Source organism: Malurus melanocephalus, unplaced genomic scaffold, assembly GCF_030028575.1.
Source record: "Malurus melanocephalus ecotype Western Australia unplaced genomic scaffold, MMel_1.1 scaffold_214, whole genome shotgun sequence".
In the NCBI taxonomy this organism is placed as follows: domain Eukaryota; kingdom Metazoa; phylum Chordata; class Aves; order Passeriformes; family Maluridae; genus Malurus; species Malurus melanocephalus.
In genome coordinates, this window is record NW_026623446.1 from 836,956 (window position 1) to 858,279 (window position 21,324).

A 21,324-nucleotide genomic window follows, 5' to 3' on the forward strand; every position below is an offset into this window, starting at 1 on the left:
CTGTTTCTCACCCACATCATCCTGAACAGCCCAGTCCATCAGCTCAGTTACACTGCCAGTTAACTCAGGAACTGCACGGAGCTGCAGAGTTAACATCTGCCCCATCTTAAACATCTAGTGATTCATTTGAAATCGAGGACCATGTTCTTTCTGCTAAATACAGAACTAGAAGTTGGCATTGCTGGCTCTCTGTCTACCTCTGCTACTCTCCTAAGCAATGCACATTCACTTAGAAAATGGGGTTAATATTTGTGAGATCTAAGAAATGAGTATTTGAAATTTTATTTTCAAATGAAAGCTATGACAGAAGATTTAATTAATGCTAAAAATTATTTCCTAGATTGATGCCAAGAAGTGAAATAGGATACCCTATTTCCTCCTTAAYGTTCATCAAACAAGTTAGATACTTTTTGATGATGTCTTATCTCTTTTTCTTGCACATTTCACAGCAACTTAATGGGTTCTGGTTTTACAGTATGAGGCCACCTGTATTTTTTTAGGCTTTCTTAAATAATAACACTTGCATGCAATATGCTGTTCCACAGAAGGAAGCATTCAATTTGACATCAATAAAGATGAAAGAAAAAATCAAAGCAATTTGTACATTTAAAATTTACAGGTTTCGCCATTCCTCGGCATGCACCCACCCAGCCATTGCACAGTCTGAGTGAAAGAAGTTTGAAAAAAACTGCATACTTTTGCTTAACAGCTTAATTGAATCCTTTTCACTTTGAAGGGATATTGCAGTTGCAAGCTCCTCTCATCATCTTGTGTTAAAAGGTATGGCCAACTGGATTAGAAACAGCAAACCAGGGAGAGACTAGTATTCTTTCAATTCTACAGATGATAAGAATGCCTTTGATTTAGAAACTAGCATTTTAATAACTATGTTCTTGCCTGTCTGGAAATTAGGCATCGTTTTTGATGAGTACATATGATTTCCTTCACTGATCATTATGACTTGCATCTGAGTTTGTCTGTGGTGTGGAGCTAGAAATAGTGCTACAGCCTCACCCTCCAAATGCAGAAAATTTTGTGTGATTTCCCATCTGAACACGGCTTTTGACACCAGTTTAGTGTGCCCAGCACACAATAGCCATCTTAAACTGTTATGCTGCACTATAGAATTTTAAAAAGAAAATATCTTTCATTCTCTTCAACACTACATAGGTCATTCTTCCAGTTTCCTATAAAGCAACACAGAGACTAAACTTCCCAGTCCTTCAATGGATCCACCAGCTATCACTACTATATCATAATTATATTAATGAATTATACATGCCAAAACTAATTAAACTGTTCTCAAAAGATTTTTTCATGGTATTGTATTTATGAAGCCATATTGTTAGAGCATACTATTCCATAGTACCAGTCCAGTTGTCTAATAAAAGAACTAAAAAGGATTCTGTTTTTTACGGTAAATCAATATATTTGAGGTGTGCGCTCCTCTGTTGTAAAATACAGAATTGTGAGGTTTCCCATGACTACTTCAGACACCTAGAAATAAGGACACCATTGCACTGAACTCAGCAAAATAGCTGTTACCTGATTAGTGAGCAACTGTATTTTTCTCTATCATTAAAGGAAACATCTTTCTGTCTAMACTGCAAACAAGAGCACTGTGGCATGACATGCTTCAGGCTTCAGTGTAGGTATATTCACTAGCAGTGGTGAGTGTAGGAGAGGGAGAAAAAAAGACAAAATTGTCATAGTCTTTATAAGGAGGAGGAGGTTTTTAACAGTGTTTTGGGATGTTAGAATGTATCAAGAGATCTTAAACTAATTAAATTCGTGCATCTTCTACAGACAAGGGACTAAAGCTGGTTCTGACCTAGATGTTCTGAGCTCACACTTGCAAAGCCCCAGTTCTGTGCATTGACTTATGGGGGTGCCACCTCCCAAAACACCTGCATACATTTTGGAYCCCTGAAATCAGACAAAGAATAACCCTCTACTTTTTTGTGATACATTCTTGCATCACCAGGGAAATTTTTACTGCTGTTAACAACACATCCAAAGCATAAAATGRTTTTGCTTTCAGACTGGTCTGTAGGAAGATAATATAAAATCTAAAACACCAATAGTTTAGTGGTGGACTTGGCAGTGCCAGTGCTAGTTGGACTCAATGACCTTAGAGGTATTTTCCAACCTAACTGATTCTATGATTCCATCTTTCATCAAGCTGTCTGTTTCAAGAGTTTGAATAGAAAATAAATGAAAAGAAGGTTTAAAATTAGGYAACTAGAAAAGCTTTAAATAAGAGGGTTTGATCATCATGCATAACATAGTTGGACTCAATGATCTTAAAACTATAATTCTGTAAGGAACCAAGGATACCTTACTCTGACCAAGAACCAGGCTGAGAGCCCAGACTAAAGTTTAAGATGGTTCCTGTTGGATATTTCTACATCTTCAGAAAAAAAAAATGGCACAGCACCAGGTCACAGATTATATGATTCTGAACTAGAGAACTCCAGTGTAAAATTTCCACGACAAATTATACATTTTATTTCTAACTTGGAGACATACTGAGAATTAAATCACGTCTGAACAAGTAATTTCCTAAAGGAAAAGGATTCTCTTTGGAGAAAGAGTGAATATGAATTATTTTAAATCCTTAATCCTTAAACTTAATGGTTTCAGTAAAAATTCTAGTGGAAAAAATCCTATAATACATCTTAAGAACATRTAACAATGTTAGTAGTTAAGTAGTTATGTTTTTATATAAGAACAATAAAAATGTAAACATAAAAATTTTACTAAAAGTACACTGCTTTAAATGGGGAACTAATGATCACTTGGTAGCACCATAAACATTTYGAAATATATTTTAAAATATTTTTAAAGTATTTGTCATTTTCTAGTCCCACAAGGTTTTCATCTTATTTAAAAAAGAACTATGTCTCTGATCATTGAAATTAAAATCATGCAACATTATCAGATTTTATATCCCAAATATTAATATCCTTGTTTCTGATCCTGCATTATTCCCCTTTTTTGATATAATTAAGTCAATCAATAAAATAATGCAACTAGTAATATTACATTTTTTGTTTTGAATTTCAAACCAATAAATGCCTAATGGGAGACGTCAAACTTGCAGATATGGGAATACACAGTTAAAAGCTTGGTATATAAAAACAAGTTTAAAACAAAACCAAAACCCATAAAAGCTGTTAAGTGGTCAGGAAAAAAAAAGATTAAAACAATACGATATTTTGAAATCAGACAAATGGGGGAATATGAAAAAAACCCAACCAAATGCAAGCCACCAAAACCAAAAAACAAATGGAAATGTGTTTCATGTTTTTAAAATTAAAAAAATAATTTAATGACTTGACAAACTCATACATTCACACTTAATAARTGAATATGTAATAAAATAAAATATTGACTTAAAAGGCATATAATTAAACGCTTTGCCAGAAAAAGCCAGAATGGCTGCTGATGTAACAAACACTTGCATGGATTTCAAGAACATTTAGAAATTATGACATAAAATGATTTTCTGGGAAGAAGACTTCTAAATCTTATGTTTCAGACCTTAGACATCCCCACAAGTAGAAGAAGATGAAAATCTGCAGACAGACAGGCTATCCTGCTACAAATCTTACACCTCCCTCCTGAAGCATCTGCTACTGGCCACACTCAGTGATAATGGACCAGATGGAAGTTGGATCCAATTCCTTTTAGAAATATCTACATTCCCTACACTAAAACACTCCTAATTTATTTTCTGATACTACTAATACTACCTGTTATTTGTGCCACAGTTTCCCCACAGAAGTACACAGATTCCAGTGGACAGAATGCCCATGGTAAGTAAGGAACGGGATTACTATAATTTTGTAATACCATGTAGAATTTTTTTTTTTTTTTTTTTGAGGCTGGACCTATCAGGATTTCTAATTTGCAAGCATAAAAGTTACAGCTCAAGATACATCATGCCTGCAGAGACAAATGTTCCTTGCTATAACTTTAAGCTACCTCTTTTGTGGTTTTGTAATAAAAACTAAGATATTTTAACATTTTAATCATAAAAATTCAGCTAGCCTGTGAAATGGGTTTTCTCAGCAGCCACATCATGAAGAGAGGGAAACTGAACAGATGGCTAATTAAAGATAATAGAATTTTTGCATGTATCCAAAATGTTTGAAAACATACCAATCTAAAAGGTGACCTACAAAAGGGTTTTATAAATGAAACATATTTATTTGTGTTGAATGTTTTACATAAAGGAACAGTGAAAAACCCRCTACATCATGCATGCCCTGTTTGGCTGTGATATTTCAACACATTAAATATACTTAGCTCCTTCTATAAAGAATAAATTACTCTGACTTGCTCTGGCTCACTGAGCATGAAGTGTTCAGGTAACAGCTCACCATCTTGTGGATATTCGCAAAATACTGCTCTGGCTGCTTGAGGAAAGTGATGATTTTTCTAAGTTACAGCTTGTCTAGAAATTCAATGTTATTTGGCTTCTTTGGGAGGCAAAGAGCTACACATTGGACAACAGCATTGGAGRGTGCAATATGACCTGGGAAGATTCCTTCTGCTACAGAAACAAAAGCATTTCTCTGTGAAACAATAGTCTTATTCTCTGAAGCAGAATCCAAAATTTATCTTTTCCATGTGGTTCAGTTTCTCCAGTATTAGGTTAAGTGTYCACCATTTTGCTAGAGTTAATCCAGCAATTGGGGTTGGGAATTTTGTGCATATACAGTGTGGGAACTGTGGGCAGAATACCACAGCAAAAAGCATTTATTTGAAAACCCTGGTTAACTGCTAGAGAAGAAACATGAATAAAAACAGTTCCTTAACTTATGAAGAAACAGATAAAGGGACATAAGATTTATGCCCAGAATTAAAGAAAATCGACACACATAGCAGCAGCCTAAGCATTTTACTCAATGTATTTCTTTGTAACTATGATGCAGTCAAGAAGCTGGGTTCATTAGTATGTTCTCTTGTATGAATCTGAGAGATTACAGTCTATAAAGTAACAATGACTGAGTCCCCACACAGCTTATAAAAATGCCTCTAGATTCTTGCGTTGTACCAAAACTSAAGCCACTTCCAAGAAATTGATAATTTGTGATTTATCATGTGACTTGTATCTGAAAATATCTAGGTGAYATAACAAAATGCTTGTTTCTGGGACAATAACACAGTTTCTAACTAATTTTTCATAGTTATCTAATTTAGCTATCTGTAGACATGAAATGCATTTACAACTCACCAGCAGAGAAAATCATTAAGCTGGTTATGGTGTTTGCTCCTTGAGGAAGAAATACAAAAGTCCAACATCCACTGCTATTGAAAAGCTGAGACCAAGGAAATAACCTTTTGCATTCATTTGCTGGTTGGCTTCTCCTTTTCAGATCACTCATTTATATTTGGTCTTTGGCTGAACCTGTCTTTTTAACTAGGCTCCAGACATGTTGAGAAGTAAAGCTGTRTGTTTGTGGCACAGTGCTGAAGGAATACTAAATTGGTGCAAAAGCAGAATTGGTGAATTCACAACAAATTGCTCAACAGTTCAGCAGACCTSTTAAAATCAATGTGCATGTTGTTGAGATATTATCATTTTTAATGACTTTTTGAGAAGTTCATGTAGTATCAGGTAGGCTTTGGGTAACATCAGTGCTTCTTCAGCTTACAAATGATAGTATGTACAAGTATTATGTACAATTGCTATAGGCAGCAATTCTTCCTCTATTTATCAACATCCTTCTTTCTCACCAAGTTTCCATGTGACTGTCACTGCAGTGATGTTTTAAACACTGAAAAGAACTACATCTGAGTTCACTGAGTACCTTTGCACTCTCATCAGTTCCATAAATTTTTCTTTCAGCTATTACTGTATGCCTTGATCTCACTTCAGAAGTTTCTCTGCTATCATCTGCCTGCAGGGAACATCGTGTGGAGGTTTTGTGGATTGCATCAGACAGGTAAAAGCTGGCACTTAAATAATTTATGTCAGCAGCACATTTTCAGTGGGCAACTTGGCCAGCAGCAGCAGAACAACATTTTAAGAAAGATCTAGGCAATACAGAAGAAGTCTGAAAAATTTTGATTACTTGTCAGGACCACACAAAATGCAGCCATATTAAACTGATGCCAGTAGCCAATCTGTACTAATATTAGAKCTGTATCATATGTATTACATTTAATGCTACTTTTCCTGATTTCTGTAAAATTACTTCCAAATTCATTCAAATCCAAACTGATTGACTTCTTACTGTCCACTGCATTATCTGCTAGGCTGGTATTTGAATTAAAAGATGAAGAAACACAAAGGCAAAAATGAGACTGCTAGTTGACAGAATTGATCAGTCACAGGGGAATATACTGTTTCATCAAGAATGCCTCTCTGATGAAGCATCATGAAAATGTATCCTGATTACCTTCCCTGACTTCCAAATACAGTATCATATGTGCAAACAATAATTCAAAACCTACTGACTTCTAGTCACACAAAAATGAAGCTTCACACTGTTGGGTCAAAGCCTGATCACAGCTGAACTGCCTCCAGTGAAGGAACAATGAATGCAGTGTTGTTAGTGAAGACTGAAAACATACCTGTGAAATAACACTAAAAACTGCAAGACCTTATTTAGAATTWTTTTTTCTTTATTTCCAAGATAAGGAAGACAAAACATTGAGCGTTAGCCAAAACTTGGCTTAATAGGATACTGTCTCCCAGTGTAAATGTTCATAATCACTTCTAAAGCATGATATTTCTCTTTGATATGCTGTTCAAAGTGAAAACCCTGTTTCCAAAATTAGAAATTCTAATAGGGAAATAAAGATACTTACAAGAGGATGAAGATAGAAGAAAAGATAGTAGTGTGCTATCTTTGCAATGAATATGATCTGATGGGGTGATAATACAAGATTGATTATATTCCTAATTTTGGAAAACATACTGTGCATTCCCATTGTTACAAGAGCACCAATTATGTACATGCTTCCTTTCAACAATTTTTTTCAAAAGGCTTTATGAAAGATGTTAGGATCATTATTCTGACCTGCCTGATAAGAAAACCAAGAAACAAACCACTGAAAAAATAACTGAATGTCACCTGGCAGACAAGCAGAAACAAGGTATTTCAAGTTTCAGCCCCATATTCTTTTGGCAAGATTTCTCTGATGCTTTCAAATGCCACTGTCCAAGCAGGGGATTGTTCACAGAATTTACTAAGGCATCGATTGTACTCTTCTGACAAGCCTGGCCTGTAAGTACCTACTAAATATTACAGGAAGGAGCCATTATTGACTATAAAAATACTCTCCTCTAGCAAAGCCATCCAGTTGTTAATTGCTGGCAGAAGTTCAAAATTCCTGTTTAAAACTGTCTATCATTTTAAAATGCCCTTGCAGTGTTGGTCTTTCCCAAAGCTGTGACATTTATGATAGGAACAAGCAGGATAGGCAGTGATACTTTTCAGTTGTCTGGAGTAATCATTTCCCTTTTCTTTCAGAGCAAAGGAATTTCAACATGTACAACTCCAGTACTTCCCCAAGTCTGTTACATCCTTAGCCATTTGGTGACATTACTTCTTTAAAAGAATTCATTTTGAGAAAGATAAACCCAAGTAAAATTTTCTGTTGAGATAAGAAAATGTTCATGAGCTTTATCGCACATGACATTAGTAGCAAAAAACTTTGGATTTTTCAGAATAACAACGAACAGCCAGTTACTGAACCTAAACATCTGTGTGCCAGGCAGGAACTACAGAAGGGAGTATGTTCTTTGCCCTCTCACCACCTCCACTTGCCCCCTCCATTAAAAGCTGCTGGCTGCTCCTCTATCACTCATCTAACTCAGAGTTATGACTGCTGCTGCTGCAGAAATTTTCACCCATGCCACAGCTGACAGATTCTGGGCTCTTCATTCAACTCAGGTAGCATAAAGAATTATAATCAGTGCAGACAATCTATCTGAAAGTATACAATGCAATATGGGATAGTGCATCATCCAACATTTAATACATAAATGTATCATTATCTGAATGCAGGCAGGATCTTCACCAAAGAACCACTTTCCTTTTCAGATTTAGTGGGCAACTCACTTTTTTTTCTGGTAACAGAAAATTAAAAAATAAAACAGTTCAATTGTATTTTGCTTTAAAAGTTTCAAGAACATTTAACAGTCACTCAGAAGTTGTTTTATTATTAGCACAGGAATGAGTCAAACTTTGAATTGAACAACTGGAATTTGTATTTGTAATTAGAAATCATATTTTCAAACATCGATTAAATAAGACAACACTGCTGTGTGTAAATGACACACACACAAACACACAGAGATTATTTATAGATAATAGCCATAATTGCCAAGTATATTTGGAAGGCTAAACCCTATTTCTCTGTACTGAGCTAAACACCCACAGAAGCCCTTAAGACATGATTGCTACAGCTCAGTTATTATGACCCTTTCTAGATGACAACAGAAACACTGATGTTCTGCACTACTTTCTATCTCTGCTTTTGTCTGAACTTCTACTGCACCAATTCATGTTCTACTGGATCATTTGCTACAGCATTACCAAAGATGAGAAAGCAGTTATTTGGGTTTTTTCTACATGTTTGCCTTCAAAGTCTCTTTTTATTGCAGCAAATAATAATGCTCAGTGGCTGTCTGGACCAACTTCTCCACAGGAAAAGTACACTTCATTATTTCTGCTACTGGCATCAAGCTCTTTGAGGACATTCTGTTATCTTCCACCTAACTCGGAGCAGTCACAACAGAAGAGAATCATGATGACCAAGCTTTTCTTTAAAGTCATCTATACAAGAATAAAAAAATGTTCATTTCTTTTGCTTGAGCACTGGTTTCCTGATTCCTGTTTTTTTTCCCAGCCCATTGAATGTTCAATTCCTACTGTACAATACACTCAAAATACAGGAAGGATATGATCAGTGAACTTGATTTCAAAGGTGTAGAACTACCACTGAATTAGATCTGACCGAGTTTAAATGACCCCAGGGCACTTCAACACTGTGGGATGCATTTATAGATCCAACCACTGAAGCACAAAGACACAACTTTAAATGTATAAAACCATTCCACATGCCSTCCCTCGTTAAAAGATTCAGAAGTACACATGGTATTTCTAGAGTTGCTTAAAACGCCAGAAACATTCATTTAAAGCAATTTTGTCTTAAAACCAAAYRGTTTTGCAGTCATTCATTACTAACCTGGCTGTTAAAGTTGGAGAACTGACAACAGAGGCAAAAATCTTCACCATAGCCATTTTACAAAGATCAGCTGCAGAACCTACAAAAGAAAGTGATCAGTTTTGAATTTAAAGCATGCAAAAGAAAACTCTTCTTGGAACTTTGACATAGGAACAAAACAATCTGAAGATTCTGAATTATAAGAATTTTCAAAACTAGTAGATCCAATTAATGTAATTTGTGAAACAGATTATAAGGTTAATAAATAACAGAGGAAATAATTACATTAATTAAAACTAGAAAATAACAATATGTAATTATGTGTTAATTATAGGTGAATTTTTCAGTCATTACTACAGGTTGAAAAATTGTTTTCTATAAAAAAGTATGAAATTATCTAACTCTAACCTTTAATTAAAATTTACCTATTAATCAATTAAAATTTACTGTCACAAAAGGTCAGAACATGGTTTCAGTGCTGCATTTCAATTTGGAGCCCTAATTTTGCACTTCTTCATATTTCCMTGTGTATGTAACGTATATTCATTACATTACAGTGCTAAGAGTAGTGGTGCATAAAACAGTGTCATGGTACAGCATAGATGACACACTTCTGGTGATCAAGAGGCAGAATGGCTCTCCAGACCTAARTTTGGTGAAGGGCTTTGTTCTGAACCAAACATTTTACACAAAAGATTTATCAGATAAAATATAGAAACAAACCTTCAAGTAAAGATTGGATACCATAATCTTCCTTCTCCCATTAGATATCCTAAATGTCCTAGATCAAAGACATGGTCCTTTTTGCAACCCTGTAACTCAATGAATTCTGAATTCTTTCTTCCAAATGATTTGGCTTTCAGAGTAGGGGCAAAGAACAGCAAGGCAGCAAAATGATAATAAATACTCAGCTGAGAGGTAATCAGAGAATCACAGAGCATCTCCAGTGGGAAGGGACCAAAAGGATCATCAAGTCCAATTCCCTGCTCCCTCCTCCTTGCAGGACTAAATCCGAACCTCATGACCAAGAGCATCCAAACACTCCTTGAACTCTGCCAGGCTTGGTGCTGTGACCACTGCCCTGGGGAGCCTGTTCCAGGGCCCAAACACCCTCTGGGTGAAGAACCTTTTCCTAATATCCAAMCTAAACCTCCCCRACAYRGCTTCATGCCAAYCCCTCAGGTCCTACAGCTGTCACWAGAGAAAGGWGATCAGCATTCCCCTCTCCACTGCCCCCCTGGAGGAACCTGTAGACCATGATCTCTGTGACTGTGAGGTCACCCCCCAGCCTTCTCTTCTCCAGGCTAAACAGAACAAGGGACCTCAGATGCCCCCAAGCCTCAACCTCAAGGCATTTTAGCATCTTGGTCACTCTCCTCTGGACACAGTCTGATTGTTTGATGTCCTTCTTATATTGAGGCACCCAAAACTGCACACAGGACTCGAGGTGAAGCTGCACCAGTGCARAGCAGAGTAGGACAATCCCCTCCCTTGACTGTCCAGTGATGTTGTGCCTGATGTTCCCCAGGATACAGTTGGCCCTTTTGGCTGGGGAGAATATCGAAGAGAACAAGGACAAAGACCTAACATCTCTTCTTTCTCCACAGTTTCCAATTACAAACTGCCTCCTCTGAATCCCATGCTAAGACTCTGTTTTACTCATTCACTGTACCATGTGCAGACCCACAGCTGATGATCAAGATGGCAATGCCTGATTGCAGGTTTAGCCTCAAATACTCATCTTGTTTTGTTGTTCAAATGATGTATCAAATTATTCAACACTTTACAGAAAGAGATAACTGATATAAAAAGTAAGAAAGGATGTTTCAGCCAAGGTCAGGTGAACATTTTAGTGATTGTGAGAATAAAACCATATTGAGCATTTAGTTCATCACAAAATATATGTTCTAGCTATACTCTTCATGAAACAATATAGAGTAATAAAATATGAAAGACTTCTCAMAATATTTTTTACTGAGATATGATTTTTAGAGATATGCTATTTTAAACTTTTTATATTGTCTTTTAAACTTTTTATATGTCWTTTTATAAAGACAATAATTATAAATAAATAATTAAAGATAAAATGAGCTGTTTGGTCTATGGGGATAGGTAGAGCTGAATTATAACTGAAGAATAATATGCTGTACRTTGGTGAAAACTATTGAACTGGGAAATATTCAAAAAGAGAAAAAACACTACAAAAGAAGTGTGAGAAACCCAGCTGTAGTACATAAAAGCTGCAATTCTACATTTCTCTCAGTATTGTCATGCACCTGAAGTCTTCTGCTATCAGTCGCTGCTACAGTAATCAAAATGTAAACTACTTAAATTAATTACACTATTAGATATAACTGTAAAACACATATTAAATGCAGTTTAGTACACTAAAAGTGATAAAAGGTTTTATCATAGTTTAGAAAGTTTGTACAGTCTTAAAATATTATCTCATGGCTGAAATCTTAAAATTAAAAAATCATTGTAGTCTAGAACGAAGTTTCTTATAAAATTTGAGGATACTGAATATTTTAGAGGTTTCAATCCTTGCTTCACCACACCTTCTAATATTACATTTTGTGAACTCACAGTGAGATCTGGCAATCTAATTATTGCAGGTACATAGAAGTGAGAGTTTCATAGACAGTCCTGTGAGCCTTGCTCCAGCTCTTAGGACAGATGGACATTACAAGTGCTGCTCAGAGGGCACTGTGTCTCTTTATTAATGCTACACTGTGTGCTCTGAAGGACTCACCAAATGAGAATTACAATTGGAATTAGAATTYTAAATCTGTAGGTATCTTTGTAGCGACAGAACTTCAGGAGTGTCTAACATGATATAAATATTTAAGTAATTTAAAAAATGAAACATTAAAATTAGTAATATTTGAAGAGGAAAATTATATTTTCAAAAGGAAAATTCAAATCACTTTATAAGGAGAATCCCCTCACCATGTCTAGAAAGCACTTMTTCCTTGCCTGTAAATTGCACACTTCCAGTATAACTTAAAGAAAACCCTGTCAGCGTCATCCAACAAAAAAAAAAAAAAACGATTCCAAGGGACAGCTTGATMGAAGGGATCTCAGTCTTGGGCTGACAGTTCAGGTTTTTTTTCCTTTGGGCAGCTAAATTTTGTACACACCTGAACCCCAAGTGACTTAAACAGAGAATGTTAACGCATCAGATTAACTAACATGTGAGCACATAATGCTGACTTATTCATTTCCAATCTATATGTTAGTGTTTTTGTTGTGGAAAAAAAACCACCTTTTTTCTTATCCTCCACAGAATTAAGTTTGAAAGTTTTTGCAAAGAATGAGCTGCATTTTAAAATAAATAATAACAATGCACAATTACTGTAACATTCTCTATTTCTTAAGGTAAAGCTACCTGACAAAATAAAGGCTAGAATCTCTAAGAAGCCTAATGCTTGAAACCCTTCTGGAGTAACTAACTATAAAAAGTAACTAACTATAAAACCTAGACGGGAAAGTGTTCAAAAAAACARTGCATCTGAAAAACTGAATTCTAGGTATTCTCTCTATACATAGTTTGTATCAATACTTACATTTAACTATCACAGAGRACTCCAGTGTATTAGAACATTTATACTGTTGTTATTAATATCATCATTATATTATTCTGTTTACTGGCAATTTCCAAGGCAGATAGAATATATAATTTTAACTTCTTTTTCACAGTAAAACTCACGCCTACTCCAGTAGACTACTAGAATATTCATTCTTTTGAGATTATCAGAGTTGTTGCCCACTAAAGCCAAGCAGAGGTACAGGTAGGTAGACAGTRAGGTAGGGAGGCAGCTCCTTACCTTGAACAACAAAATTGACAGCCTGTCTCTCTGCTTGAGTGCGTTGCTTGTAATCCTGTGCGTTGATATTGGCCAGTGGCCTTTTGCGTCCCATTATGGAAACCACGTAACCTTGTAGGATTTAAATAAAAAATTAGTATTACGTGACACAGAGTGACTACAATTAAATTTCAAAAATTCTTTTTGAAGACAATGCAGGTAATTGTAATTATGTGATGCCTGAGCCAATTTAATATTTTGTCCTCTGAAAATAGTCAGAGCTTATTTAAATATTAAATGCTTACTGTATTTTTGGTTTAAGAATTATTTTATTCAGAGAACTGGTACACATTATACAAAAAAAAACTTCTGTTCTTTAGAGCTGTTAAATTTTCATTAGGAATGTCTACTGATAAACCAGCAAACTCTCTCTGTGGGAGATGAAACTATAAATACCTAGCAGAATTAGCTATCTATTATCAACCATAATTAGAGCTTTCCACACAATGAAGAGTTTACTTGGGAATAGTAAAGAAAAATCAATTTGTAGAGTAATTAAATCAGTAATGAATATTTCCAAAAAAAAGAAAATAGTTTTTTAGGGATAAAAAAATGGTGGGTTTTTTCCATTTTTTTAATATACTATTTCTGTGTTCCTTTCACAGCTAAACTTTAACTCTAGTGTGGTGGGATTTTTTAAATTTAAAAGAAACATTAAAACACAGTTACAGCTTTATGTTAGGCCTAATGACGTATTTTGCTAAAAAAGCATTATTTTGGAAGGCAAGTGAGAGGAGTTGAGAGAGGAAAAGAGATGTGAGGATCCTCTTGTCAAAATAACACACGCAAAACTTAGCTTATCTTCAAAAATAAACTTCTATTCTTATTTTAAGAAAAATTAAAAATCATCCATGTTAAAAATACACCTTGAAAAAATCTTTCTTTATACTTCTGATCACCTTGACTACCCATRAACTGTCATCAGATACCATGGAAGTTCAGACTTCAGCTGACAGTTTCATCTCCCCTGTTATGCAAGCACAAGTGGCGAAGAAACTTCTTCAATCAAAAATTATCACCTTGTTATGGACAATACATACCCAGACTCATGTGCAGAGGATGGATTACTTGAGCTTTTTGTGAATTAGTGAATTTCCAAGAATGCTGATACCAAAAGTTTCAGTTTGAAATAAGGAATTGAAACATCTGGAAGCAAGGATATTCCCTGGCAAATCAGTCTTCCCAAATTAACTAACATTTCCCATGAAAAATAGTATTTAAAGCTGGAATTCTTGAAACACTGTATTCTTAGTTAAAATTAGATTTGCTGTAATATCCTTATTCCTGTGAGGACTCCACAAGAGAATCATCCCYGCAATACTCACAACTGAGCAGCATCCCCATCAAACACCATCATTCACATAACAGAATGGCAGAGTAGGTGCCTGGGGTCAATGATTAATCTCCAAAGGCATGCCTGAATGAGGCCTTAATGCAGTCTTTTGCATGTCAATAATGCCATTAAATATGAATTATTAGCAATAATTCATATTTAATGAAATTATTACAGCAATATAATAATATATACACTAACAAATATCTTCCTCATAAAATAATTATTTATATGCTTCTCATGTCTACATGGAGTATCAGACATTCATAACACCTAAATAATAATAGTCCAGGAGTCCTGCTCACCTTTGAACTGCAGATAAGTAAAGAAAAATTACCTTATAATGAGCTCAATAGGCTGGAATGTTTTTGTTGGAAAGTTAGAATCCGATGTGGATTAGCAAGGAAAATATTAAATAATTTTGATCTGCTGCAGATTTCTAGAGCTTGTACAATCTAAACAGATTGCTCTTCTACCATCAATGGTTAAAAATGGTTGATAGACAGGAGCGCAAGGACTGAGAAGTAATTAGACAAATGTGCTCCAATGACTTCAGAAGATTAGTCATGACATTCTTGTCTACTGAACTCATGAACCAGATTCTCTACCACAGAAATCTGTTTACTGAAATTCATTCACTTTTAAGAAAAGAATGCTAATTTATTTAAATAGATCATAAATATATAATAAATCTGTAAYATTTTACTTGGTCTGTTACATTGGGCTTAATTACAGCTAAAAATGGATGTCAAATAACCTCACTTTTCTTAAGTAACATTAACAAAGGAATGCAATTGTGTGACACAATGACAGTTCACATTTACAACAGATTTTTAGGTCCTACAAAGTACAAAAAATGAATACGACCCATTTTCATGACTAGAAGTCAATTATATGTTTCTGACTCATACAGTGATGGGTAATATTATATTGCAAATTTRCTGTTTATTTCTAAAAAATGCCTTAGTACTGCATGCCCTATTAAGAAACAAAAGAACTCAGTTTTKATAGTTTTGCTAATCAGTTTTTAAAAGACAATATTTCAAGCAGCTATGTTTTCTCTCCTCAAATTACTGCACTCCTAGGATTCACTAAATATAAATGAATATGTAGACTAACAACAAATTTGATGCAAGAAGAGTTTGCAGCTGCTGGCTCCAGAAGCACTCTGCACACATCTGTCATCACAGCTACCACCTGAACTTCAAGAACATGAATTCTGATGGATGCAAAGAAAAAAAATTGGCTGTGTAATTGACTGAACTTCCATGGTCCAGCAGCCATGTACCCAATTTATTAAGCAGAAGATTCCTTGGGCTTTTCCTTGTGTTGGAGTACATTATATGTCAAAATGATGCARTGCAACTTGACATTAAGTGGGGCTCACTCTGAGAACAGATGTCTTATTCTGTTAGTATCTTTCTGAGAAAAGTCAGACAGACTTAACCAGCTCCTTTTAGGTTTAAAAAAAGAAAAAAAAAACCAAACCTCAATCACCAAGAAAGGACATTCCATCTATTTTTGTTGTCCTGTAGCTATCTGAATTTGGGTCAAGCTGARTCTCTGTCTACACCACTGTCACAGAGGGCTGATCAGTAAACATAATAAGGTCATAGACTTTGGATTACCTTTATTTCGGCACTGTTCAATGGTTTTCTTTGTAAATTCATGTACTTTCTTGTATTTTTGCATAAAACTCTCTATAAATTGACTGGCTTGAGCAGGAGTAATTCCCAAACAGTCAGCAAGACGTTCTTTACCTGGTGGTACAGAAATTATCTCTATTATGAAATAAATCAGAACAGAAAACCACTACATACAATAGCACTGTTACATGCCTAATTAGTGGAATTAGTTAACTTTACTTACTTCTGTGAAAGAGGATGTATCTGATACACTAAAATCATATTGCAACAAAATAAATATTTAATTCTGAGCTTGAATGTTTTACTGAAGTTACTGGAATAAGTATATAATTAGTAAGTATATAGGAAATATGCAATTAAGAAATTCCTAGYTATAATTTATCCCTATAATGTAGTTGAACTCTCTTTTGTTCAGAGAGCAATGGTGTTCATTTAAGCATAATTTTACTAGTTCAGTGTTGATATTTCCGAACTTTGAAGAACAGATAAAGATTTGAAACAAACACAAATATAATGAAGACCTAAAAATGGATGGAGATGTTTGAGCTTGAGTTTAGCTAGATCCTTTAGAGTTCAGCCTGAATTTAGAAAGGACATTTGGAGTCTGAGTCCCACAGATTTCAAAGATTCTTAGGCTCCTCAATRTCAGTAAAATGGGGGTCCAAGTTTTGAGATAAAAGGGTTGGAAAAAGAAAAAACAAAAAAAGTGTTTCAACAGAGAGAAAAAAGATTAATAGCTTTTTGATAGGATATAGGTGCACAATATATATTATGCGGGATGTAAGAGCATTTATAAGAAAAGGTGGAAAAAACCTGAAGATATTCCAGTGTGAAAATATAAACTAAGAACTACMGTTTAAACCCACTTATAAATCAAAGAGTTCCAGTAAAAATAAAACATACAGCAACATTAGTCATATGAAGTTTGAAAGACAGATATATTTATGTCAGCTGCACAGCAACACAGAAGCAGCACTGTCTGCAAAGAACATAAGCTGAGAAGTGACATCTCAAGGCACCAAAGGCACAGAATAGTCATTGTCATGGTAAGACTGTCAAGAAAAGTTAGCTAGCACTTTTAAAAGAGAAAGGATTTTTGCCACCTAAATGCCATCACTGTCAGGCTGATGTGCATTTCAGAACAATTCTTGTAGCACTTTGTTCTCAGTCACGCCAGGATCTGCACTGAGCTGCAGGAACACCAGTCTGGACAAGGTGCTAGAGGAAGAAATTCACACAGACATCCAGGACAACGATTTGCTGAGCTATTATCGGTCTGTAATTTTTTTTTTTTTTGACATCTAATTAATTTGGGTTTTCTTCCTGGGTCAGCAAATGACAAACCTATCTCCTAAAGCACATACTAATAACAACTAGGAGACCACTGTAGCTTCCTCMGAGAACTGTAACATCTAAGATCATCCACATTTTCCATTTAAAGAACTATTAATACACAGAACAATTGCATAAAATAAAATTAAAGCACAATATTAGCAAGGACATCTGAAAGGACCCAGGGAAATGCAGTTCCTGGGAAGCAAAAAGAGAGGAACGCACAGCCAAATAAATGTGTCAGATCATGTTCCACAATGCAGGAGCACAGGCCATGCCAGGCAATGCCCAGGAGCAGACTAAACCTTCCCTGAGCATTCTTCTTGAGTTATCTGTCCCTGGGGAATTATTAGCAGCAGCCTATGGGTCACRGTGTTCTCCATTCTGCAGTATCACCTTTCAAAACTGAAAACAGCACTAGTTTTCATTTAAACATTTTGATAGCCCTCTGTGTCAATTCAGGGYTTGAACATACTGACATTGAATGGAATGAATTCCTTATTTTACAGATATTTAAGTTGCCTGTGTTTTAGTTCCTCAAGATGACTGAGGCAAAAGCAGGTGAATTGAACTGCTCCAAACTAAGAAAAAACACTCAGAGAATGYCCTGAACTGGAAGGGAYCCACAAAAATCAATACCTGGCCTTGCACAGGACACCCCAAGAATCACACCATGTGCCTGAGAGCATTGTCCAAATGCCTCCTGAACTCTGTCAGGATTGGGGRTGTGACAACTTCCCTGGGGAGGCTGTTCCAGTGCCCAACCATCCTCTGGGTGAAAAGCTTTTTCCTAATAACCAACCTTCTTCTTTCTTTATTATATTCCAGAATTACAGAAAAGACCTTGAAAACATGAACCAAGTGTAACCTAAAGCTAAGAAAACAAAAAGGGGAAAAAAGATTACTATTTACYACATGAAAAGCTTTTATTAGCTCCTGTAAGCATAATACAGGCWAACTCCTCAGGGAATGTTTTTGTAGTTTTCAATCCTAAAAGAAATATTCTTCACACTCTTTAGTAGTGTCAAAATGTCTCCTTAATGAAAAGTGAGCTGTCTTTTGAAGGGAGACAAACTGTGGGTGGAATTYAGTCCATCAATTTCAGGTATCTAACAATTACTTTTTGTCAGCCYAGTTTCCATTTAAATGGTTTAATGATATCATTTCATGTCTTAATTAGGATCTGATCACACTTCCAATGRACTGGAAACTTCTTATTATCTTTGAGGTGCTTCAACTGCCCTTGTCTGAGAGAGAGACACACAAAGCAAACAAGCAAATGGAGATACTTAAATCAAGTACTGAAATGTTTAGTGCCTGGTTCAGAGCAACTGAGGGAATGCCAATACTGTGCTTAAATATAAACATGAAAGTTCTCTTTAGCACAAGTAGACATACATAGGCTCCACTGAGCCCCAGGAACTGAGGCATTTCTGACTATATRCAGAACTACAGGGCATTCAACTGGTGCTGATTCATCTGATTACATCTGGTATCTGCCTGTTCCACCCACAGTGAAGAGAAGAGATAAAAAATGTGTAGCATTTGCATGGACCAAGGGGCAGGGGTGATAATGCTGGCATTTTGTAAAATAACCCAGTGATGAAACGATTCAGGCTGGAAATTGAAGATTTGGTTCCAGTCTCAGCACAGGCAGGTCTGAATCTACAGTGTAGGGAACTAGGGCTGGGCTTTTTTAATAAAGATTGTAAACACAGATGTTTCAAATGCAATACAGCTAAATATAAAAATGCAGGTGTATGTGCATATACATATATATATATATATATACAGACACACACACACTCTCTTATAGGTGTGTATACAACCTACACACACCCCTAAACATAAAACAGATATTCTGGAGAGCTGAATTTGAATAATTTCTTCCCAACTGAATGCTGTAAATGATAAATGGAATACCCTGGCTGATTCTGCCTTTGGTTCAAGGACTCAGTGCAAAAGATGGCTTAGAAAGCATTGACAACCAGGAACCTAAGATGYAGCATTAAATGTTTCCAACTTACATAAAGCCTGCAGCCTAGGGCTCTCATTTCCTAAACGAGTTTTTCAAGAACTCATCCTCTGTAGAGAAAGTCAGCCAGCTGTTCACTGAAACCAATTCACCAGAGCTTGTAGGCTGATGATATAAAGCATCTCTCTCCCCAGAAAATGTAATTCCAAGCATGTATGAAGCATAAGGAGGGTTGGGCATCATTTAAGAAATAGTAGGCAATTTTGGAAAGTATGCAGAACATCTTGACTTATCCAGGACCTGGTCAGGCAGAAAGGGTAACAGTGGATTTTTTAAGTTTTYTGCAGTTGTGAAGAAGTGGCAGCAAACATTAAGACTCAAAGTAAGGAAACACTTTTATACTGTAAGGGTGTGAGTGAGCACTGGAACAGGTTGCCTAGGGAGGCTGTGAAGCCTTGAARAGCCCTTTCTCCAGCCTTGAAGACATTGAAAAGCTGGACACAGTCCTGGGCAAACAGTTCAAGGTGTCCCTGCTTGAACAGGAGGGCTGGATCTGATGTCCTCCAGAGGTCCCTTCCAATCTCTGCCATTCCCTAATTCAATAAATGTGCATTAAGACAATATTGGAGGTTTAAACTTCATTACTGTTACTCTTATCTGCATCTATATACTAAGAGTATGCCAAGTCCATCCAAAATAAAACTCATTTTAGATAAATGCTTTGGTTATATTAGCAGCAAATAATTAGTAAATCAGATAATTTTGTATATGGCAATGTAGTTCCATTAATATCATAATTTTTATACTGAGTAGATAATTCAATAACSCTGGATTTTAGAAAAGTAATTCTCTGACAAACCTTTACACACCTTTAGAAATTCAGTTGACTTATATAAATTATGAATAMAGTATACATTTACAGTAGCTGTTTTTTTTTTTTTTTTAAATGCCTACCTGCTCCATAAACCACAGCGTAAACGATGCGTTTTGCTTGCTCCCTATCAGCATGTTTCACTTGTTCAATTGGAATCCCTTTCCTAAACAAACAAACAAAAATCATACATTTTCAGTTAATATTCATTTGTTATTCCCACAGAAAACTTATTTAAAGCCAATAATAATTTAATAACTACAAACTTGTAAGATATGAATAGAAGTCCTAAAGGGCTTTTATTGTCAGTCAGGAATGTACAACTTCTTTACAAATTTTTGTAATGACAATCCATAGAAAATTAAATTCTTTATTTTAATCTGTTCCTTTTTCAATCAAATTCTTGGTTAGGAAAAAACCTACCTTATTATTAATTCTTCAGATTGAGGAGGATTCAATATTGGCTCATGAGAAAAATTAATTATTTCCAGCAATAGCATTTCTTCAAGACATGAGAGTCTAGAGACTCAGAGCGTAAGTCTGACCTAAAGCTTGTTTAAATAAGGTTATTATCAGGGCTTCACTGACAGAAATATCCAACCTTTCATCAAGAAATGAYTGATAGAAGCAAGCACTGTTTGTTCCTTATGCCTTACAGAGCTCCACAATWGCAAGGCTCCATAAAACAGCAGCAGTGGCTGTTTGTTTCTGAGCTCAAGAGTGCATCCAGATTGCTCCTAGCCAAGGGTCCTCCTTCCCAGTTCCCATTCTTTCACCAACTGACATAAATTGTCCTACAAAAGTGTTAATGGATTTAGCAACGTGAAACATAAAAAGCTAYGACTCTGCAATCATCAAGGATGTGCCATCTATAGTTTTCCTTATCCAAATGCAGCTTCAGAATKAATACTGATATTATTAACAACTGAAAGCACTGAAGAATAGTAATCATTTGGTTTAAATGAAAGAGTGTTGGGGAAAATCTCTATCATATACTTACTCTCAGAAAACAAATACCTACAAAAATTGTATTTTAGACATGGAGATGAATTGTTATCAGAGATACTTGATGATATCTGAACCATCTGGTAAAAAAGTCCCCCCATGAGTCTGTT

At 35.5% G+C, this 21,324-nt stretch overlaps 1 protein-coding gene across 1 annotated transcript in view; it reads right to left on the reverse strand.

The window, feature by feature from the left end:
* The window catches only part of POLN (DNA polymerase nu), an 88,464-nt gene that overhangs the window by 13,306 nt on the left and 53,834 nt on the right, over window positions 1-21,324 (reverse strand). Inside the window, exons 18-21 of the mRNA XM_057374040.1 lie at window positions 20,293-20,375; window positions 16,014-16,145; window positions 13,014-13,124; window positions 9,208-9,286 (exon numbers count right to left, since the gene is read on the reverse strand). Coding sequence (XP_057230023.1) covers window positions 9,208-9,286; window positions 13,014-13,124; window positions 16,014-16,145; window positions 20,293-20,375 — 405 coding nt within the window. The remainder of the gene's footprint in view (window positions 1-9,207; window positions 9,287-13,013; window positions 13,125-16,013; window positions 16,146-20,292; window positions 20,376-21,324) is intronic.